Source organism: Sminthopsis crassicaudata, chromosome 6 (genome assembly GCF_048593235.1).
Source record: "Sminthopsis crassicaudata isolate SCR6 chromosome 6, ASM4859323v1, whole genome shotgun sequence".
In the NCBI taxonomy this organism is placed as follows: domain Eukaryota; kingdom Metazoa; phylum Chordata; class Mammalia; order Dasyuromorphia; family Dasyuridae; genus Sminthopsis; species Sminthopsis crassicaudata.
Genome location: NC_133622.1, coordinates 37,595,212 through 37,620,282, shown reverse-complemented (window position 1 = coordinate 37,620,282; position 25,071 = coordinate 37,595,212). Strand labels below are relative to the sequence as shown.

Here is a 25,071-nt window from a genome sequence, read left to right as displayed (position 1 = left end):
TTAGCTTTAAAAATTTCTTTATGCAGGCAATTTCAATCCTTTTTTTCTTAAAAAATGTTTTGTTCCATTCTGCCTTCCATCTACTTATCTCTTCTTCTCAGCTGAGAAAGCTTTGAGGTACTATAACTTACTCTCCTCTTATTTTCTTCTAAACCTGATACTGTCTAGCTTCTGACCTAATTGTTCAATTAAAAATACTTATTCCAAAGTTCTCAGGGATCAAGTGCCAAATCAAATGGACTCTCTTCTCAAGAATTCCATTAAACCAAACATGATTACTTTCTTCTGGGTACTCTTTCCTCATAGGGCTTTTGCCATTTGACTCTCAATTTATTCTACCCATTCAATCGCACATTGCTTCTGAGTCTCCTTTCCTTCGGCTTCTTCTCAGTTCAGCTCATCAACTGTGAGTGTTTCCCTTTGAGTCTTCTTTTTTATCTTTGTATCTCAAATTCTTTCATTGGAATCCAGGGACCAATAGATTTCATGGAGTCCTTGAAATTGGGTGGAAAAATAATATAAATTTATTTTCACTAAACTTTAATTTATTTTGTAATAGCAGGTATTTTATGTTTTCTAAAATGTTCTTTTGAAATGGGGTAATAGACTATATCAGATTGTTAAAGGAAACCATGATACAACAAATACTTAAAAAAAACAACCAGAGGGCAGCTAGGTAGCATTGTGGATAGAGTACTGCTGCTGAAGGACTTGAGTTCAAATGTGACCTCAAACACTTAATACTTCCCAGCTGTGTGCCCCTGGGCAAGTAACAAATAAACATCACCAGATTAGAAAATTTAAAAGTCTAGACTAATAAAGTACACGATTTAAAAAAAAAAAATGTTGTATTGGAGTGTGAAGGAGACTGGAGAATGTTACTGAGGCTATCCAGCTCACACAATTACGGTGCAATAATTATCAAAACACCATGATCCTAAATAAAAATTTTAAAAATACTTAAACATCTCATGTGGTATTATGGACATGATTTTTAGCTTTTAATCATCCAATGAAGATTTTATTTCCTGCTCTGTCCCTCAGCACCTGTGCCACCACAAGGTCACTTTCCCGCCTGAGGCTTTTCATTCTTCATCTATCAAGGGCCCTCTTTGTTTCCTTCCAACTCTGAAATTAAGATAGTTTAGTATACAAATTCCTAAGGAAGACATTCTTGATTTGACAAAATTAATGGGAAAACTGGGGAGGGGGGGAGTTGATGAAAATATTTTTAAATATAACACATTAGTACCCCATAAGCTATAGTAAATTCTAAATGAATGAAATGTCAAAAATCATGCCCTAAAAATAAAAGAAAGATTAGGAGAATTCACAAATGGGTATAGAATAGAAAAGTTTATAAAAATCTCATATCAATAATTTTAATTGTATTATAACTTTTGCTAAAATAAAATAATTTGAATACAGTGATTAATGGTTTACCTTTTCTTCAGTTATGGAATTAAAATACATTAAATGAAAAATGTGAATTACATATTATTATATGATAGCCTATGAAATCAATTTAAATTATTTAAACACAGACAAAGTAAATAAACTATGATTATGTAGTAATAAGATCATTTTCACATGTAATTTAGAGGAAAAAACCCCAACTTTTCTATAGAGGGCCCAGTAGCATCTAACTTCATCCTGTAAATTCATGATGCTCAAGAAGGCTAGATAAATTTTAAGTTCAACTAAAACTTGGGTCTGAACAAATTTGTGGCACTTCTGACCTCAATCCAAATAATCAGTTCTATTTTAGAATCTAAGAATATAACTGAACTACCCTTATCAAAGATTAAAATTTGAAATGTCCTAACAGACTTAAATTCTTTTTTTTCAGTGTACCAGTACCAGAGCTAGTTTAGATTCAAACCAGTAAATAGAAAGAGGGATTGGAGAGAGGGAAGGAATTGGGGAAAAAGAAGGGAAAGATCAAAACATTGCTCTACTTACTTTCTTTTTCTGTTTTATTCCATGGTAAATATTTTTGGTATTTTCCAAATACTTCAGAAAGTATCACTAGGTAAGCTAATGTAATGATTAGGCCTGAGAATTATTGTTAGGAAACTAAAACTTTAAGGAATTATTCATTGTTACATACATATTTTTCTTATTTCATGTAATAAAACAATACAAAAGAGTAATTTTATAGGAATAAATGTAATGTATATGACAAGTATATTACTTCCCACTAAATTTTTTTTATTATAGCTTTTTATATACAAAACATATGTATGGGTAATTTTTCTTTTTTTTTCTTTTTTATTTTATTTTATTTTTTTATTCATTTTTCCAAATTATCCCCTCCCTCCCTCCACTCCTTCCCCCCGATGGCAGGTAATCCCATACATTTTACATGTGTTACAATATAACCTAGATACAATATATGTGTGTAAATATCATTTTCTTGTTGCACATTAATTATTAGCTTCCGAAGGTATAAGTAACCTGGGTAGATAGACAGTAGTGCTAACAATTTACATTCGCTTCCCAGTGTTCCTTCTCTGGGTATAGTTGTTTCTGTCCATCATTGATCAACTGGAAGTGAGTTGGATCTTCTTTATGTTGAAGATTTCCACTTCCATCAGAATACATCCTCATACAGTATTGTTGTTGAAGTGTATAGTGATCTTCTGGTTCTGCTCATCTCACTCAGCAACAGTTGATTTAAGTCTCTCCAAGCCTCTCTATATTCCTCCTGCTGGTCATTTCTTACAGAGCAATAATATTCCATAACCTTCATATACCACAATTTAATGGGTAATTTTTCAACATTGACCCTTGTAAAAACTTCTGTTTCAACTTTTCCCCTCCCCTAGATGGCAGGTAGACCCATACATGTTAAATATATTAAAATATATGTTAAATACAATATATGTATACATATTTATACTGTTATCTTTGCACAGGAAAGATTGGATTTAGAAAGAAGGTAAAAATAACCTGAGAAGAAAAAACAAAAATGCAATCAAACAATAACAGAAAGAGTGGAAATGTTATGTTGTCCCACTAAAAATTCATACTCTTTTTTTTTTTTTTTAATCTCATAGGCTTTGTATCCACTGATCACCTGCCTTTTATGTGTCAGTCAAAAGCAATTTTTCTTAAATAACTGGCACATTTTCCTACAAAACTGTTTATCACATTTAAAGGTAAGAAATAATTTAATTTCAGGAACTGCCAAAACTCAAAACAAAGCTTTAATCATGTACATACCCTGATTACAATTTAAAACTAAAATATTTTTAGTTTATTAGTTGTGCTTTCAAATATTTCATGTTATTTTCCTCAACAACACATTCATTTCATTTTCTTATATTGATAATAACATTTTTCAATCAATTTCATTTATTTTACATTGTAGAATTTCAACTGATATTCTTTTAGGTCTGGGAATAACTGTAAAGAAACTGATGCCATAGGCAATCTTTTAAGAATTATGCAAAAAATACTTTGTCAGAGGGCTAACCACTGGATTTGTAATCTTAAATCATATAGTCAATTAACATTTCACAAATTCTCTTGTGCGATACTTGAGTATTTATCATTATTGATTCTTGTTCATTTTTGACACATATTGTCAAATTAAAAGATTCTATATGTCTGCTTAGCCTAATCTAGAAATTTTCTATTGAATTTAGGTTTTCTTAAATAACTGGCAGAGCTTCTTAAAAAACTGCCACATTTAAAAGTAAGAAATAATTTAATTTTGGGAACTATCAAAACTTCAGTACATTCATTCATATAGATTTTATGTACACAATTTAAAATAAAACAAATATTTTAGTAAGCAATCAACACTACTTCCCCACTGTGTACCATGCCAGATGTTAGATTTTAGGATCTCAAACTCAGGAACAATCCCTACCATCAAAGAGTTTATATGTTATTGAAGTAAGTGGAGAAGTTTTGTTAAAGTGCAATGAAAGTATATTATTAATCAGGGCTGGATGACAAAGTCAACACACAGATGAGGTGAGACAATAGCTGGCGTAGAGGTGGTTTGAATGCTCTAGTTATTCTCCAATTTATTCACCCTAGTGTCCCTAGTTTACCTAGGGACAGGTAAAGAGGCCTATCTGTGTCTTAGCTAACCGTAGAGAATTATATTAACTAAGCTGATCAGTTCAAGGTCTGCTAAATTTCAAGATCTGCTAAATTTTAATAACATTTTGAAGTCAACCCATACATTCCTCACTTTAGAATTTGAACCCTTTTCCTATAGAATTGGAGAAAAAAAAAAGAAATAATTTTAGAAATTATTTAGTTTTGTAATACTCTTTGGACTGTAGTTACAGGGACACACAATTTCACAAAGACTAAATCTTTGTCAAAAATCTAAGTCAAAGTACAAAAATATCGCACATCGTTTGAATACAGACTGAAGCATCCTTTTTTTTTTTTTTTTTTTAAATGTCACAGGAGGGATCTGTTTTCTTTTGCAACTTGACTTTTATGGAACTGTTTTATATAACATGTACCTTCTCAAAGAGTAAGGAAGATAATCTGGAGCTCTAAAAGTTTTAAAAACAAATGTAAAAAAAATTTGTTTTGCATGTAACTGAAGAAAATAAAATATGAAAATACTAATCAAAGCCAAAAAAACAAAACAACACACATCTCCAATCTATCATTCTAGATTCTAGTTTCTAAAGTTTCTTTTTTCCCTTCTTTTTTTTTTTTAATCTGCTTTAAATAAATTTTGAGGAATTCTTGGATTGCAAATACAATTTAGATTATTGAAACATGTGAAAGACTTTCCCTCTAGAATAGAACTTTTTAAAAAATTGTTCCCTTTCAACTAGTTTGGTAAGCTTAATTATTATATCAAGCAAATTAAATACTATATTTTAATTTCAGATCAGTACTATATTTTCAATCACATATATGAAATTAAGCAAATTAAATACTGTATTTCAGTCTCATTCACTTTTAAAAATGACTAAATTGTCTTAATTGTTTTTAGTAGAAGCATCCAACTGAGAATTTTAAAGTATTATTCAGATCAATTTCATTTTAACTTTTTAAAAATCATGTTTAATCTGGATAACTTTCACAAAATTAATCAAAGTAAAATAATTATGTTTTATATAATATTGAGTTAACTGTTATGTACTACTTCTGTTTCTTCCTAATGATGATGTGTCCTGGTCAGTGTTTATGAGACTCTACATAGCAATTAAATCATCATATCTACAATGGTTTGCCATGTAATCAATTTAAATGTTTTTCTAAAAGGTTTCTTTGTTTTATAACATTTCATACTTTTCTGTTTCTTTTTAGATTTGGTGGGGGGAATTCTTTTTCATCTAACATCTATAATACTTGAGCAATGCCTTAATTTTATTTGTATGTATGTCTTAAGACTTTTCTTTAAAATACAATGTTTTCTTTGAACTCCTGTCTCCTGTTAATTATTCTGAAATAGAGTCCATTTCTCTCTATGGATATTTATATTTGCTAATTCTAAGGATTAAGAGCCAGCCACTCAGCAAGTATGTTTGGAATATAGCATCCTTGACCATTAACACAAATTACAATAAGGCTCTATTTAGCAGAAATTTTACATATAATTTGCAGACAAAATAATGTGATTCACTAATAAATAATTAGATTAAGAAATCAATAAGTTTCTTAAATCTCACCTCACACAGAAATAACCAAAAATTTTTTGTGATAAAAATAATTCATAAATCTTCTTCCCCAAGATTCAACTTTATTATATAGAAGAAGAATAATTCAGGAAATTTCTTGATTATTTCTTACTAGAGATTAATATTACTTCAAAACTTAGAGCTGAAAATGACATAATTAGTTGTAATTTAAAGAAATTGTTTAAATATATTTATAAAGTCATATAAATAAATTAGGTGAATTCTCAAGTTTCTTTGTAGGTCTTTGCTTCTTTAAGGGAGGGAAGATGGAAGGGAAAGAAGAAAGAAGGAAAAAATAAGCCAGAAATTATGAAATGGTTCCATTTTTTCCTTCTTAGTTAATAAAATTTTGAATAGGCCTCCTTTCCTTCATTTTTCAAATTGTATCCTACCAGTAAGTGGAGTTTGTTTCTGCATGCCCAGAATGCTATTTTGCAATTTCTTTCACTTATTTTTTTTTTCACCCTGAAAAAATTACCTGGCTCTGAATAGAGGTCAGTGGTTTCCCTTGTGTGTGTGTGAATATCTTGATGCCATTTGGGGCCTTTGTGTCAAAAAGGAAAATATTGTAATTTCTTTAAAGTTGAAAATGAAAACAAATTAAGAATAAATTAAGCATAATATGAAGGATATGATTGGATTGTATCTAAAGTCAGGTGCAGATTCAAATACATGTTGCTTGGTTTTGTTTTTGGGTTGTTTTTTTTTTTTTTAAGTTTTTTTATATTTGAATCCACTGAAAATCATATTTGGTGCTTGGAATGGGAAAATAAGCACATTTGACCCTGAAAAACGTGGTTAGAAAAATGCGCCCTGGAACCACATTGTAATAGTTCCCTTTCCTTCTGGCTCTTTTAAATGCCTTCCATAGAGTGGAAGCTGTAGGAGCTTGCCTCCAACGTCCTGCCGGCACTGCTGGTGCGCTCGGATTTCTTCTAAATAGAGACCTTAGTGAATAGCTGTCTTGTGCTTATTTTCATCTAACATGCATGTGCCGCATCTCATGTTGGTTATGTTTGCTGTCTCACATTGCTTTATTTAGATGCCATCTAACAACAGTATCAGAAAACAAATAGAAACCCTCCAGGTGAGTTACTGGATTGAAGTTTTAAAGTTAAGATATTGCTTTGTTGTCCATCTGTGCAGCATTTTGTTCTTTGCCCATTGTTGCGTTGCATGTCTACTCTGTTAAAATGCTGCTTTGAGCATCGTCCAAGAGAAACAACTCCTGGGAGTTTGTCTTGTATTGAATTCTTCATAGAAAAAAACTGTGATATTTAGACAACACAGATAAAATGAGTTTAAAAGAAGGAGCTGATGTTCAATTTAAAAAACAAAACAAACTGGTACCACACTTTAGTTTTCTTTTTTCCTATTGTTTAGTTCAGGCCAATTATATGTGCTCAAAGTGATAGTTCTTTTCTCTTTAAAGTTAGAATTCACTTTTTTTATTTGACAGTTTGTATAAATTGATACTTTAGATCTGTATCTTGCCTTTGAAAGATTTCAACACTACATAACATGTAATTCCAACACAAAAGAATAAGTATGATAGAAATATGAATCAGTATATAAAATTTACATATAAATATCACCTCAGACTTTTGTAAATTACTAAAATGAAAGGGGGCTCAGTAATGTTAGATGTGGAGCTTGAAAAACTTATAGGCCATACAAAACATATAAAAAGTATAAATACAGAGCATTTTCAGGAGGGAACAAAAGCTTTTGGAAAATAAGAACAAGGAAGAGCCTTTTTAAAGAGGCACTCTGGCTGTATTTTGGGACAGGCTATGCATATTTTAAGAAGCAAAGATGGAACGGGGACAGCAATGGGAGATAATAGTTTGTGCAAAGGCATTTGGTCAGAAGATCCAATGTTGTTTATGAAGAACAGCAAGGATTCCAGTTTGAGTATGTGAGTGTTAAAAAATGAAATGAGTCCGGCAAGGTAGATAGGAACTAGTTTGTGACACAATAGAAATAGAAGTTGAGGAGTTTGTATTTTGTCCTAGAGGTAAGAGGGAGCTGCCAAAGATGCTTGAGGAAGGAAGTGACATACATAGTGACATACCTATGCTTTTGGTAGCCGTGTGGAGGATACATTGGAGAGAAGAGAAATGCTAGATGCAGGGAGATCATTTCAAAGATTATTTCATTAATCACAAAGATTCAGACCTAAATTGTAGTGGAGCCATTTAAATAAAGAGAAAGTTGCTGATGTGAGATGTGGCCTGAAGGAAAAATAGACAAGATTCAGGAGCTGATTATATGAAGGTAGGGGAAGAGCAAGTCAAGAGTACTTGGTCAGGATCACATAGATAAAAAGAAGAGGCAGGGTCTAGGGTTGAAACTTTAAATGCCAAGAAACTTTATATCATACTGTCAAATTCAGATTATTTACAACTAACTTTTCAAGTAGCCCAAGAATTTAGGAATATTTCCTTTACAAATAATAGGCATGGTCGTTACAATGCATTGTTTTCTGTTTATTAAAGAATGTTTTAATTTTTTTTCTCCAGCTTCATTTTGCCATTCTTAATCATTTGCTATTTCAAGAAATTGGATTTCCTTTTTCTTTAAAAAAAAAAAAAAGGTTCATATGTGTATGTATATATATATATATATATATATATATGTATATATATATGTATATATATATATGTATATATATAGTATTACTTGCTGTCTAGGGGACAGAGTGGAGGAAGGAAGGGAGAAAATTTTGAAACACAAGATTTTGCAAGGGTGAATGTTGAAAACTATCCTTGCATGTATTTTGAAAATACTAAAAAGCTATTATAAAAAAGTTGGATTAAATTAAATTTTAAAAAGAAGCTATTACCAAATAGATTGGCTTTTTCCTGCCAGTTAATTTTCGGTATTTCATGTTTTAACTGTGTTTGGGGGAAGGGGGGGAATTGAGCTACTACAATAGAGGGAAAAAAATCTTATTACCTTTTTTATTAAAAAAAAAAAAAAACTTAAGATTTCTTGGGGATTTTGAATTCAAATCATAATGGTGAAAAAGTTAGAGTTTTTGCCATTTAGTACTTTTTATTTGAGAAGCTCACTTCAATTCTGTTTATAGCTGAAATGTGTGTGTTATATTACATATGCATATATATGTAGTATGTATCTTACATAAGTAGGTAATGGAAACTTACTCAGCCAATGCACTCTAGCTACTTTGCTGTAACTTGTTCTTCTGTACTGAGAAATCAGGCAGTGTTCTGGAGGAAAGAAGGGACAGACGCACAGCTAGTGTGGCATGGGGGCAGGAGTGGAACCTGGCTTTTTTCTGATTCCAAAGTCTGCATTTTCTTCACTCTGCCACGCTTGGATGTGCATGCATGTATGCTTGTAATATGTATAATCTCAGGACTAGGGACAAGATAGTTTAGCTACTCCTTTATTAAAGTGCTATTTTATATTTGGGTTATGATTATGAAAGTGCATCATTTGCTTCCTGGTTCATGGTTTGCTTTTAATTGGGCAAAGAGCTAAAAATTGTTATGATTTCAAACTTATTTAAATTCATATACTTCATATCCATTTCACGGAATTTAACCCTTAGGATTTAAAAAAGAAAAAAAAATAAAAATTTTGAATAGCAGTAGCAAAGAACTAAACCTCATTTATAATGCTTATAAAATTGAATGAGATTAGAATTTTAAAAAATTTTTATAGTGTATATCTTACTCCTTTTGAATAATTCAGAAGCTATCCACTTCAAATTTATGCCTCTAGCATGGTGGTTTCTACAATTCATATGAAAACAAAGGGCATTTGCGTACTATTTTTTTTTCCGCAAACATTAAATAAATGTCACCAATTTAGAATGCCACTTCACATATTAATTTTTCCCCATTAGCTCAAATGGCATCAAAATGTAATTATTCAAAAGATCATTATTTTCAACTCCTTTTTGTGTTCTTATGCATATATCACCAGATAGAATGCTTTTGTACTTACAAGGAACTCCTAATTTTTGGAAGTGAATATTTTCTAAACAAATTTAATCACTTAAACCCACTACATTTTCATGTTAATTCAGTATAATTATAGCCATAATAAATAATTTGGCACTAATGACCAGTGCTTTGAAATCAGTTTATTTCATGATATAATAATATAAGAAGTAATTACAAAAAATGTATTTTAGAGAAAACTAGTCTATAACATTGATATTCATTTTGTGGAGATTATTCTAGGTTTTTAAAGTTATTCAAGTAGAGCCAAGATTTGATAGATGGTATATCTACAGATGCTAGGAAGATTTTTAATAAAGTCTCAGGAACCAGTGTGTGTCTTTTTCTGAGGATCAGCCTTGCTCAATTAGCCTTGGCTCCTGTAACCCTGAAAACAAAGAAAAAATAGAAAGCAACCCTTAGTTAGCCTGGCCTTATTCACTTTCACTTATGCATTCTTGTTGATAGGAAAGAATCAAGGATCAGCATAAAGTGGTCTCACCTTTCCTCCTGTCACTCAGGATAAAAATTAACTTAAGTAAATATTAACAACTTTTGGTTCTTTGCATGTCAAAGTCTTCATTGAACCATTAAGGAAAGCAATTGAAAAAAAAAAAAGGAAAGCAATTGAGAGAACTTACTCATAAAAATCTTGGCATTGTTATAAATAATATCAGAAGACAGGAGAAAGATGTCTGGTTCAAACATTTTTCTTGGAGAGGAAAATGAAAAAGATAGAACATTTGATAATCTGGGATTGCAGTGCTCCTGATAAATAACTAAAAAAAAAAATTGCTAGAAAATAGGTACAATATGTACTTGTACATATTTTTCTGGTTTTTTTTATTCTTTGATTGCAGACAATGAAAAAAATAATGTTGTCAAGAATTTTGTAATACCTTTTACATTAAATCACATGTATTTTAATCTTGAGGACTTCTGTGAAAAGTGGGCATATGAGAAGACAGTGGATAAGGAGTTAAGACTGAGAGGTGTCTTCCAGAGTTTCAAGAAAAGCCTGCCACCTTTATATTTTTTGAAAAAAGTAATCTAAATGTGGTGGGCACTGAGTAACATCTTTAAAATATAATTGATTGTTGGAGGAGTCATTTTGGGTTCAACTGTTGTCTCTGCAATCATACCACTGATTGTTAAGGCAGAAATACAAATTAATAAAAAAAGTATGAAAATGAATAAAAATGAGAAAATCTAGCATTGATTTTAAACAGTCTAATCTAATTTATATAAATAGGGGTAGAACAAAAATCAATATAAACTACATTTCATAAGAGTTTTTTTTTCTGATGTACATATGTTGCTCATAAGATTAAAAGATCCTAAAAACTGTCAAAATGAACAAACATTTGACTGATTTTGCAGGTAGAAAGAGGTGATGGCCAAAGAAGACATTTTTAAGAATGAATTCTTTTGTGAAATCTTACAAAGGTGCCTTATGAGCATGTAAGATACAATAGAGAGAAAAAGTAATTTAAATAAAGTTTAGGGAGAGAACCAATTAAATAGTCATCCCAAGAGCATTTAAGTAGGAAAGCAACAACTACCAAAAAAAATAATAATTGAAAAGCTCTGCAAAGATATTTATTTTTCTTTTATTTTTTATTGATCCCTTTATGTCACATTTATTTTTTTAGTTCATCTCTCTTCCTCTTTCCTATATTCATCCTTATTCCTTACTACAAACTAACAAAGTGAGAGGGGGAAAAAAGCATTTCAGCAAAATTAACCAACATATGAACCATTTTGGACAGTATTTTTGACATTAAATATCCATGTTCTTCCACCTCTCCATTAAAGAGAAAGGAGTTGCATTTTTTCAACTCTTCCTTGTGATCAAATTTAAGTTACTATAATTATGCATCATTCAGTTTCATTTTTTGTAGTTTAAATTTATATTGTTATAGTCATATAAATATATTGTTTTCCTGATTATGCTCTTCACTATGCATCAATTCATATAATTTTTCCTTTGCTTCTCTGAATATTTCATGCTTGCAGTTTCTTCAGAGCGGTATTATTACATGATGTTAAGTATTGTAGTGTATTAAACCTTTCCTCAAAGGGTGCTAACTTTCTTTTTTATTCTCTGCTACCACAAATTGTACTGCTATATATTAGATATTTTAGTATGTTTGGTACCTTTCTGTTTTTAATCCTGCTGGAATATATGTTTATCAGTCAAGTCAGCAAACATTTAATAAGTTTCTGTTATGTACCAGGCACTGTCCTAAGCACTAGAGGTACAAAGAAAGGTAAAAAAAAATTGCTCTTGAGAAGCCAGTGTACAAATAAATATATATACAAACAGACCATGTATAGCATAAATTGGAGATAATCTAAGAGAAAAGGTGATAGCTTTAACATTTAAAGATCAAGAAATTATCTTGAAGATGTAATTTTAGCTGAAATTTGAAGGAAGCCAGAAAAACTGGGAAATCAGCCTGAGGAGACTATTATAAGTATATAAGTATAGAGGACAGCAAATGAAAAATCTGTTGAAAATTGAAGACCAGTGTTAGTAAATCCTAGACAGTGTGGATAAGGGAGTAAGGTAGACTGAAAGGTAATAAGGGATCAGATTGTGAAGAGCTTTAATGGCCAAACAAGATGTGAGATTTGATCCTGGAGGTATTAGGGAACCACTCTTTTAATGAGGAGCAGGTGACATGATCAAACCTGTGTTTTAGGAAGATCATTTTGACAGTTGAATGGAGGAGAGAGTGAGAAGTCAGGAAGATCAGTGAGCTGCCTATTGCAATAATCCAGGTGTTGAGGTAACAGTGGCCTGTAGTAGTATGGTTGCATTTTCAGAGGAAGGGACATAAGCTAGAGATGTTACAAAAATAGAATTGACAATAGTTAAGTCCCAGGGGTCTCTATTGACTGAATCAAATTTGAGTTGTTGATGATCTTCAAAAGGAGGGAAATAGGATGATCATTAGCAGACAGGGATTGATCAAATAAGTGGTTTTTTTGCAGATGAGAAAAAAACATGGGTGTATTTGTTGGAAATAGGCAAGCAGTCAGTATAAAATGAAATTGAAAATTAGTGATCTAACAGCATTAATGCCAATTTTATGGATGTTAATTGTTGGTTTGCATTAGTAATTTAGATTTATCTTATGGTGGTTAACAGTTTTTATATCTTCTTTTGAGAACTCTGTTCAAACTTTTTGGTCACTTTTTTATGAGAAATATTTCAACATAAAAGATAGTAGAGCTTCCACTTATCACAATCTCTCTTAAATTAATAGAGAAAGTGAATGTGGCACCGGAGAATAAAAAATTGTTTGGTTTGAAGAAGTCAAAAGCAAGACCAAGTGTACATGAAAGAGGATCTGTGCTGAAGACAATTTTAAGAATAATGACAGATCCCATAAATATCTCTGGAGTAGTAGATTTCAAAGGTGATTATCAAAAAAGGGCAATTATCCATAATGGCCAACCCATATACTTAATCTCCTATGTATAAAATTTTTATTAGACTATTCCACCTTCACTAAGAGCATTCTTGTCAAGGGAATCATTAGGATAAAGTAGATAGGCTTTGACAGTGGTATTCCACAATCAAACATTATAAAACAGTGGGCTCTTCTAACTGTGCTTATTGCTTATTATTGTAATAATGCATTTGATACAATAGAGCTACTTTGAAAATCTTTATTCCAACAAGCTATCTATCTTGCATATGTCAGAATTATATGAGATTTTTTGAAGATGTGACAACATAGGTCACCTTGTTCAACTATTCTCTGATCATTAATACCAAGCAAGGCATAAAAGAGATGTTCACTGCTGTCATGGTGGAGATACAGCACAGAATACAAGTTGAGGGATGGATTCTTTCAAGCTGGTGAGGTCCTTCACATGCTTTTGTTTGTGGATTACATTGTGTTGATTTCATGATTCATTAACATTGCAGAACTTTCTAAATGAAATACATAATAAGAACTTAGCCAGACTATTCACAGTAAAAACCAAGTGAATGAAGAATGCCTCTTCCTCATTTGGATGGACAACCTATAGGATTCATTCACATTTATCAACATAACATACATACATATATGTGCATATACATATATTATGTATACGTGTGTGTTTGTGTTGAACAGACATTGCAAGTAGACAGCAATATAGGACTCATTCACATTAGCATATATATGCATGTTGTATATGTGTGTAGATAGATAGAATGTACATATGTATATGTGTTTTGTCTTAGATATATATTACAAGTAGAAAATAAATGGATAATATATGGACTGAAATTCACCAAGAAGAGTGGACTTGCTTATTTAGGAAATTATAGTCATTTTAAAGACTTCCGTGCTTCTCCCTGAAACAAAAGCCAATCTTTTTAAGGGCAATATTCTTTCACTTCACCCAAAAACAATTTATGGAGGAGATTAGAAGGTTCATGGTGTATATTAAATACAGGCTGAACCTTATCCAAAAAATGGTTAAGTGGAAACAATTATAAATGATTCAAATCAAATAAATGAGCAAAAAAAAAAAAAAGATGGTGGTGGTAGATTAGAGGCTACCCAAGGCAGAATATAATACATTGACAAAGTTGCCATTTTGAATGTCTTTGCTTTATTTTCCTTTGATATAGAAGAGATTCAGTTGCCACAGTTGAGTAAAAACATAAAGGACTATCTCTTGACCTGTTCCTACCCTTGCATCTGAAATAAAACTTTTTTTAAAGGGAGAATGAGAAGAATACTGCTAACACACTCAGTAGCAACCTTAGGAGATTTGGGCTAGTCACACAAAACAGGCAGACATGGTTGGGTTGTAAGCTATATCAATAGAGAAAATATTTGCATTGATGAGATCATAATTACCTTTGAGTATTGGGTACTAATAGACTCATATAGGGGTGTTAATAACAATCTCAACTATCTAGTAGCTTCTCATTTTCAATTAACTGTTCCGATCACTTAGTTCTAAATAGTTAATTTTGGTTACTTTTAATTTCATTGCCCTGGGCAAAGCCATGATCAATCACCCTTAGCTGTTCATATTTTTTCTAAATGACTAGTTGAATGACTTTATTTTGAAATTACTCAAAATGGCTTTCCCAAATATGAATAATAATTGATTTACTGTTTGTGCTTGAAATCATTTAAAAATACTTTTGATGGGAAAATCGGGAATTTAATTTTGTAAATAATTATTGAGCAAATATTTTGGAATTAAAAGGTTTTAATTATTTTTAAGAGCACAAATTTTGGAAGAAATAATACTTGGTCTTGTTTTTTCTTTTTTAACAGAATAAAGATCCCAAAATGTCCCGAGTTGCACTGGAATCTCTATATAGACTATTGTGGGTTTATGTAATTAGAATCAAATGTGAAAGCAACACTGTAACTCAGAGGTGAGTACCAATTATTAATGTTAACATTTAATAAATTACCTCATTTAATAAAATTACTTTAATAGGTTTCAAATAATAGATAGGTGAAGACCAAAATTTGTATATGCTTCAGAAACTTTCTAATTTTGTGATCTTGAGCAAATAACTTTATCTTAGCTTCTCTTATCACAATGTTTTTTGAGAATCAAATGAAATAAAGTATTAAAAGCACTGTGCAAACCTTAAAGACCTATAAATGAATCTTAAGGACCATGATGATAATGATGAATAAGAAAAAGCCTTTTACTACTAAGAAAAGAAGTTTAAAGAATTATGTAAAAAAAAGATATTTATTATACCTTTGCAATAGCAGCTTTTCATCTCATTTGTAAATTCTTTTTTCCTGTAGTCGTCTTATGAGCATAGTATCAGCACTTTTCCCAAAAGGCTCCCGTAGCGTAGTCCCTCGTGATACGCCACTTAACATATTTGTCAAGATTATCCAATTCATTGCTCAGGTAAGCTCACCATAGAATAGTACGTTTATATTTGTTTTCTAAGTAACAAACAATAAAAAATAGTTCTTTCATAGTTAACATTTCAAAAATCTAGACAAAATGAATATTATTGATGAATAATTATATTGAATAAAATCCATGAAATATAGTAATATAGCTTAATGCTATTGTGATTTGTTTTGTCTAAATCTTTGACTGGGGGATACAGAACAAATATGTATTTAATACTCTCATTCCAGAGTATGCAATTACCTTTTTTAGTACCAATTTATGGTTCTAAACATATGAAAATATGAATGTTTTCAAATGAAATTATTTTGAACTTGACAGAATGATAGTTATTTTTAATCATTAGAGAACAAAAATGATGAGGTTATGTTGTAATTGTTTTCAATAACATTAAATATTATATGCAGTATCTCCCCTGCCCCCCACTTACATTTTGGAATATACCTTTTTTGTGTGTACATCTCTTCCTTTTCTCTCTTTTCATTATTTCACCTCCAACCTATTGTAATATGTTTCTAATTGGTGGTTCTCTCATTGATCCTCTATTCTAATCCATTCTAGCCACTGCTGTCAGATTGTCTTAAAACACAGCATATATCACTACTTCACATTCCATAGAAGTCCAAACTCCTTTCCTTGCCATTCAAGACTTTATATTATCTGACCTAACTTTCTCTTCTGGCCTTATTTCTCACTGTTCTTTTGTGTGATTCTGTGCTTTCATTAAATTGGCCTTTTACTCTACCAAAATTAGTCTTTTCTAATGCCATTTTCCTGTGTCCTTGTTGTCTGCTTCTCTAAAACCTACTTTTTAAGACGCAGTTTAAATTCATAAAACCTTTCCATTGCAGTCTATAATACAAGGAAGGTTCTCTGTTCTGCACTAAAAATACACAGTTTGTAATTTTAATTTTACCTTTAATTTATGACACTGCTTGCATTGTTATTATTTGACTTTTAATGTTTAGTCTTTTGTTTTTGAATAGCTTATAATCTTTTTTAGAACAGGGAACTTGTGTGTGTGTTCTAGAATGTTTATCCTTTATGGCATCTAGCATAGTAATTTGTGCTTAGCCAATTCAAAATTAATCATTGTTTATGGATTTGTATTTTTGTTAGTATATCCTTAGTGAAACATAATAAAAGTATGTTTCTTTTAGGAACGTTTGGATTTTGCAATGAAAGAAATAATATTTGATCTTCTCAGTGTTGGAAAATCTACTAAAACCTTCACCATTAATCCAGAGGTAAAAGAATCTGATGTCTTTGCAATTTTGTCTATATACTTTTTAAACTTTTAATATCCTTCTTAAAAGAAACACTTAAAATTTTGCTTACAAAAACACAAACAAATTAAGCTGTTGACTAGAAATCTGAAAAACATGAATGATTGGTTCTCAAACTATTTAGGCATATCATATTTACCCTTTAGCTATATGTTATCCCTTATCTAGGGAAAAAAAATCTTTTTTTTCCTTTTCCATTCCTTCCCCAAAATATAGTGTAGATTATCCTTTGACTATTTTGACAAGGAATGAAATGGGATAAAAATGACCTGTACTTCTACAGTGAAAGGATAATCATTGCTGATAACTACCTATCCCTCTCCAGAAGACATCTGGGAGTAATATAGAGTGAAGAAGCTGGAAGTGACCAGTTCGGGATTGACAGAAATAATATTTGTGTGTCACTCTCAAGGGAAAATTCATCTAATTACTATGTATTTTTTCCTTGTATCTACCATTCTAATGTGCCTCAGTATATTCCAAGATTCTGTAATATCTGCCAATTAATTTGCTTTTCATTTCCTCATGTTTTATCGTAGATTTATACTTCCCACTTAAGAAACATTGATATATAAAGTATAGCAGAAGTCTTTGATATATCCTTAGCAGATATCATATTCTAATGTTTCATTGTAGTATGTAGCCAACCCTGGATTCCTAAGACCAACTGGCAAGGTACAGACTTATGGCAAATCCTGCCATGCCAGAAATAACTTTGAATAACAACAACAGACTACATGTTTTTGAATTTGGAGCCTTGCTAAATATGATCACTAGGTCAACATTAACTTCCAGTGAAACAAAGAAAATTGCAAAATGACCAAATCCTTGGAGTCTCCTTCAGTTCTGCAATGACAGTGGCAAAGTGCTGGAAAAGGAGGTATAGAGTGTAAAGAGTCACCATTTTTAGGTTGACTATCAAAATTAATTTCACTGCTGGTACCCTGAATGTCAGAAATTTGCCCACTAATGAGTTAATATATGAGTTTAGAAATGGCATTATTTCAGACTTGATATTTCCTGTGTAACTGAAATATAGAATCACAGATTTTGAGAATTGGAAGAGATGCTCTTGGCTAAGTAATCCAACCCATCTCCAAAGAAATCACTACCACACCTAATAAGTATTCAGCCTCACCTCAAAGATCTTCCGATAGAAGGATTCTACCAACTCTTTACAATTTATATTTGTGCTCTTGCTCTTTTTTTCTACTCTATTCTACTCTTTTTCTACTACTTTTTCTACTCTCAATTAGCAATGTTGCTTCTACCTGAAAGGCTTTTAAATATTTGAAGATATGTATCATATTGCCCCTTTATCTTTTGTCCTTCAAATTAAACATCCTCAAGGTCTTTTGCCAGTCTGATTGCTCTCTTCTCAACATCTTCAGCTTATAATTGTACATCTGAAACTGGCTGCCAGAAGTGAATGTGGATAAGGGCTAATAAGGACAGCAAATTGAAGTTCTAATAGCTCTGAATTCTTCTCTTAGGTCTATGCCTCCCTTAATTCAATCCAAGATTAATTTAGCTTTTTTGTCAACCACATTATAATATTACTTAATGATGAATTAGATTTTACGCCATATCTTTATCACACAAATTATTGAACTATGCCTCCCTATCCTGTACTTATGAAATTGATTTTTTGAACTGAAGTTTGAGATTTTTTATCTCTGTTGAATTTAACCTTACTAGATTTAGCCCAGTGCTGTAACCTGTCAAGATCCTTTTGGATCCTGACTCTATGATCCTTCTCAGCATGGGATTCCCTATAAAATTGATGAAGATGCCACTGGACTTTAGTTTGAAAAATTAACGAAAATATTAAACAGCCAAAGGGTCAAACAGATTCTGGAACATTCTCTTGGAACCAGAAAACAAGGAAGTTGGGTAGGTATGGAACAGTGTAATTATTTGTAAAAAGGCGACCCCCTGAAGGTTATTGTGGCTTATGTGGCAACAGCTCTTGTAAAGGTTGAGGCAATAGAGAAATTTCACAGGCTCAATAAGATCTACCAAAATATTGATGGTGAAAAAATGAACATAAAGGAGGATGTCTTAAAAACATATTAAAAAATGTCTTGAGATTAAGAAACTATAATAAACATCTCATGCCTGCATACCATAATAATACTTAATAAAGAAGAGAGTTGGAAAACATAAGGCATGGCAAGCACCAGAAAACATTCTAAAAAAGAAATTGACTGTATTTTTACCAAAGAACTGACTTCCTAATGAAGTAGTCATTCTGAACCACCTGTCTTGTTAGTGCAAAGAACAGAACCAAGTAATGGGGGAAAAAAAGATAGGCTTTCCTATTAAATAAAACATCATCAGATTGATCTGTTTACCCACACTTTTCAGAAAAAAATGAAGAGGAAAAACAATGATAAATGTAGATCATTCACTAATGCAGTTGTTTGTGAATCTGAATTGATTCAACTTGGAAAAGAGTTGGAATTAAATGCATTTTACTGCACCTGGAGATTGATAAAAATTGTGGCTTAAAGGAATCATATTAATATAGTTCTGTACAAGTTAAATAATTAAGCATTCAGAGATATGGCAAGTCTCACATGAACTGATAAAGAGTGAAGAGAAAAAAACATGTACAATGACTATAATCACGTAAAAGAAAATTACTCTGAAAGGCATGATAATTCTAATCTGTGTATGTCTCAAGAGAGGTGTGAATATCGCTATGAAAAGAGGCATATTTTGTCAGACTTTATCATTGTGTGGATTTATTTTACTTAGCTTGTAGTCTTTTATTATAAAGGAGGGTTCTATTGAGGCAGGGTTAGTCATTGACAAGTGATAAGAATGGCTTTTTAAAAAAACAACAAAAAAGCTAAATAACAGATATGGGGACTATTTCTTAAAGATGATTGGATTAACTGAAATCATTCCATTGCCATAAAAAAGAGGCCAAAAGACCCTAGAAATTGTCTCAATCAGGCAACAAGCAGTTAATGCAGTTATTTATTTATAGTAAAGGAGCAGATACGTAAACTCTTTGACAAGAAGAGAATTACAGCAGTCATAGACTCACTTATAAAATTATATGGAAAAGGATGGTGAAAAATAATAATATTCTCGCTTGAAATAGAATTGGTGGAGGGGCAGTCTGACCAAAGTCTGGTAAAAGACTTAATTAGCCTGCAATTTTAGCAAGAACATTTACAGTAAAAAGAAGAAAAAAAATAGATGGAAAAATGGAAAAGTTTTTTTTCATGCTTTTGTAATTGTCATCTACATCAATAACAATGTGCCTGCTACATTTGATTCTATCAACTTGCTAATTATTGGTGTATTGTATGAAAAAGTAGAAATGGCACTTAAAGAAAACAAAGATTGGAAGATAGCTGAGCAAGCTGACGTGTTTGTAACTTATGTGGATACTCAGTAGAGGATCTGCATTGAAGGAATGATTTCCATTTACAGATGAGATTTTTCAGATTCTACTTTGTGCAGAAATAAGAATTGTGAAATAATGAGGATGAAGGCAATTTATTTACACATTTTAGAATGTGTAACTATTGAATTTTTTTTGGACTAATTTTGTGTGTGTGTGTGTGTGTGTAATTATTAATAGAAGCTTTCCTTCCCCTCTCCCTGCCTTGAAGTAAAGAAACTAGTAATTTTAATGTTATTGGGTGGGAAGAGATTTAAAGGAGACACAAGTAGAGCCAGTAGCTGTGGAAAGATCTGGTTAATAAGATTAACATTCTTGGGATATAGAAAGCATTTGAAATGGTAGACATAAAGGAAAAAAAATGGATATGGACATTGCAGTTTTGCAGTGACTCATAATGAGCAATAATTATTTAAGGAAATGATAAAACTTAGTGCCTTTTTACGTTTGTTATTTTTTCCTCCAATATTTTGTGGCTCAAAGTGGTCAGAGTATATTTGTAATCTGTAAATTATAATTAAGTTCTTGAAATGGATGTTTTTTTAAATTCTCTGTTGTCTTGTTTAAAATTATTTTATTTCACTGAAAAACTAATAAGTGAAATATTTTGAAAATAGATTTTAGTTTCACTTATAAAACAGGTGAGATAAAATATTACGTCAAGGAAGAAAGGTTATGTGTACTTTGTTATAAGAGGAAGTTAAAATTAGCATTCATGGTTTTAGGAAGGTGGCCGAGCTGCCTAGTCTATACATTCAGTAACAACTTTACTTCCAAAGTTAAATGTGACAATTTTTCATACCAAGGTTACTTTGTGACTTTCTACCCCTGCCAGAGATATCAGGTCTCAACTTTTCTTTTTCTTATCCATATAATTTAACAGTAGTAATAACCTGACCTATGTTGGAAACGAGCAATTTTTACTGAAAGCAGACAACATTTTCTGCCAAATCTTATTGGATACTTCCTTGTTTATGGTATTTTCTCAATAGTCCAAAGCCAGAAAATAAAGGATAGAATGAGCTACAATCCTTTTCTCTGATGAGCCTTTCCCTCCCATCATCTCATGATCCCATATAAAACATGGTAGAATGGCAATAGGTACCTTTTATACCTCAGAAATACTTTCTGGTTTATACTTTGTCCTCAGAATTAGTTTCCTAGACTGACTATAAAAGGTAAACAGAAAGGTTTTCCTTGATCTCATATGTACTGTATTTTTTGGATAAATTTAATATTATTTTTACAAAATTAATGTTAATCAGTAGAAAATCTCATGATGATAGTATAAACTCTAATTTCTTCATTTTGAACCTCTTTTTTTTTTTTTTTTTTTTTTTTTTTTGAAGAGGATGAACATTGGTCTCAGAGTCTTCCTTGTGATAGCAGACAGTTTGCAGCAGAAAGATGGTGAGCCACCAATGCCAACAACAGGAGTCATTCTTCCCTCAGGAAACACTCTTCGTGTAAAGAAAATTTTTCTTAATAAAACTTTGACAGATGAAGAAGCAAAAGTCATAGGTTAGTGTTTATGTTTGTGTAATGGTGAATTGAATTGATTTTAATGCTTCTACTTTTTTAGAATATATCTAAAATAGTTTTAATTATAACTTTTTATAACTGTAATTATAAATCCAATTATATATAATTGAAATAATGAGCAGTTGCTCATTATATGTCATTTCAAATAGCTATTGAATTAGAGCATATAACTTTTTTCAATATTTTATTTTTCTAAAACATAGAGTTTTCAATATTCATTTTTGTAAGTTCTAAATTTTTCTCCCTTCCTCCCTTACCTCCTCTTCCCAAAACAGAAAGTAATCTGATATATGTTAAACTTGTGCAGTTTTTTAAACATATTTCCATATTTGTCATGTGCAAGAAAAGTCAGACTAAAAGAGAAAGAATTATGAGAAAGAAAAAAACAAACTAACCAAATAAAAAGGTGAAACTATTATTCTGCGATCCATGCTCAGTCTCCATTGTTCTCTTTCTTTATGCTGATGGCATGTTCCATCCCAAGTCTATCACCACACTGTTGAGAAGAGCCAAGTCTATCATAGTTGATCATCACATAATCTTTTTGTTATTCTGTACAATGTCCTCTTGGTTCTGCTCATTTCACTCATTATCAGTTTATGTAAGTATTTCCAGGCTTTTCTGAAATCAGCCTGCTCATCATTTCTTATAGAACAATAATATTCCATTACATTCATATATATACGTTGCATACATACATATGTAAATTAGCTATTCTGCATCAGATGGGCATTCACTCAATTTTCAGTTTCTTGCATCTATAAGAAGGGCTGCTACAAACATTTCTGCACGTATAGGTCCCTTTCCCTTCTTTAATATCTCTTTGGAATATAGACCTAGTAGTAACCCTGCTGGATCAAAGGGTATGCACAGTTTGATAGACTTTTGGACATAGTTCCAAATGAGCAAATAATTTTTTTAAAAGATATATTTCACCTACTTTCACACATTTTCCCAATCTTACATTATTCCTATGTATAATCTCATTAACAGTAATGAAGCTGTCCTCAAGAAGAATTCAGCAACAGGTTTTCCTTGTCTTATTTCCATATTTTCAGCTTCTCTCTTCTTTTGAGCCCCACATCTAAGGGAAGAACCAAACTCCTCTTTTGCCTTAATTTTCTATGTAAGGAAATGGACTTTTCTTAGCCCACTCATGTATTATTGATTAAGCAGTGAGTGGAATTCAGGTTTCCTGATTTCCAGCCCAGCACTTTAAAAAAATTTTTCCATACTCTGATTTGCAAATGCAGAACTCATCCACATAGTTGAATGGTTATAAGAAAGCATGTCTTCCTCTAAAATACCTTTTCTTTCCAGATCACTTTTTTTCCCATCTATACCTGCTGCTATTTTTAGTTATTATTATTTTTATGCATAAAGAAAATTGTCCAATTTAATTTACCTGCTTTATACTTTTAGGATTTGTTTGACAGAGAGTAGAGGTTAAATGACTTAGTTCAGACTCACTGAAACGTGGATTCTTGAAAGAAACACTTAGGTTCAGGTCATGCCCTGAGTGAACATCTATTCAAAGCCACTACTCACATGTCTTTACATTTTATTTTTAACAAATTAAACAGAAGAACAGTTTCTGTAACTTTCTAGAACTTCACTGTTTAAGGCTGGATGGAGTTGATGATCTTTGTCCTGTATACCCACTGCTACTGAATCTAAATCTATCCTTTCCCTATACTGGATAAATTTATTTTGAAATAAATATTATTATATTTCATTATTTTTGATCCAGGAGAAAGTTTTAAGAAAATAATTTTATGTTTTCATTGTTGTTGTTCCCAGATTTTAGTTTGTAATTTGACTGATTATTACTTGGGAGTATCAGATTATACTGCACAATCTTTAAAGAAAAATGAGCTGTTTATTTCCTGCCTACCATTAGATTCAGACTTTTGGAAAAGTAAAAGTAGATTTAAAACATAGATTAGAAAAACATAGATTGTCCCTTGAGAAACTTAAAGTTCTCCACAAGATTTTATTAATGTTTCTGATACAAGCTCCATATAGTCTCTAGATTAGGTTCATTTTGCTGTTTTAAAGTTCTTTGATTTCAGATTCCTTGATCAAGTAAAATTTAGTACATTTAATTAGCATTATTGGGAATGGGATTTTTCTTGGCAAATTAATTAATGTTGTCTCTAATGTTTTTTTTTTTTAATCCCATTCTTCTTTTACTTCTCCAATTCTAATGCTTGAAAGATAAACTTAGGTTCAAGTCATGCCCTGGGCAAACATTTTCAGAGACATAATTCACATATCTCTCTTTATATTTACCAAACTAAAAAAGAGGACATTTTGAATTGCAGCAAAGTAATTTAAATAAACAGAATATTTAAGCATGTAGCAGAGAGCCAAACCTATATAGATAGATAGATAGATAGATAGATAGATAGATAGAGAGATAGAGAGATAGAGAGATATAGATATATTCTATATAGATATATTTTTGCAAAGATTTTCATATAAATTCGGTTAGAATGATAATTCTTATAGTTGCATTCCATCTGAAACATCTTTCTTTTCCCCTGAAGAGTTATTAATATCATCTGATCTGTTAATGTTATTACTGGACTATATCCTCCTTCTTATATGGTTTTCTTTATCCTGTCTCTTTTTGATCTTCATCTTTTCTTACCTCTTTACGGTTAGCTGATTATAGCTCTTCACTCTGCCTTGTTCTGATCATCTCACTCTGCTCAGACCTCCAGTGGGTATTATTAGCTTTTATGTCCTTTTCTAGCCTGTCTCTCCTTTATGAGCCTACATTCCAGCCAGGCTGTTCTTGTGACCATATCTTTGCATCCTGCCCTTTCCTCTCTGTCTCTTTGTTCTCATCATTCCCCATATTCAGAATGGATCCCTCTTCCTTTTCTTGCGATGTATGCTATTTGCTATTTTCAGAATATTCTTTCCCCATTTTTAGTAAATCAAAACTCTTCTCTTCCCCTCCAGGCTCAGCTTTTTGCATAATATTTTATATGGACTTCTCCTTTGCCCTTATTTTCTGATTTGTTTCATAGTTGTTCTTTCATGATTTATTTTCCCTACATTGATTATATGATCTTAAAGGATGAGAATGTTTGATTTCTTTCCTTTCTGAAACAGCACAGTCCTTGACACATAGGCAATGATATTAGTTAAATGTCTTTTGATTTTCTGGTTGAGGTAAAGAGCTATGGCACATCTTATGAAATTAATGTTAACAGCTTGTTCTTTTAAACCTTTCTTTGAGAAAGTATGTTGAGAGATTAAAGGACTATTTTGTGAAC

General features: G+C 31.4%; 1 protein-coding gene across 6 annotated transcripts in view; it reads left to right on the top strand.

Moving 5' to 3' along the window:
- Positions 1 to 25,071, top strand: part of FRYL (FRY like transcription coactivator) — a 190,615-nt gene that overhangs the window by 68,883 nt on the left and 96,661 nt on the right. For 4 of the 6 annotated variants that reach the window (XM_074276869.1, XM_074276870.1, XM_074276868.1 and 1 more), the window contains exons 11-16: positions 3,060 to 3,161; positions 6,706 to 6,750; positions 14,929 to 15,032; positions 15,421 to 15,529; positions 16,699 to 16,785; positions 21,592 to 21,763. In XM_074276869.1, coding sequence (XP_074132970.1) covers positions 3,060 to 3,161; positions 6,706 to 6,750; positions 14,929 to 15,032; positions 15,421 to 15,529; positions 16,699 to 16,785; positions 21,592 to 21,763 — 619 coding nt within the window. The remainder of the gene's footprint in view (positions 1 to 3,059; positions 3,162 to 6,705; positions 6,751 to 14,928; positions 15,033 to 15,420; positions 15,530 to 16,698; positions 16,786 to 21,591; positions 21,764 to 25,071) is intronic. The other 2 variants (XM_074276873.1, XM_074276871.1) reach the window with 1 other exon arrangement.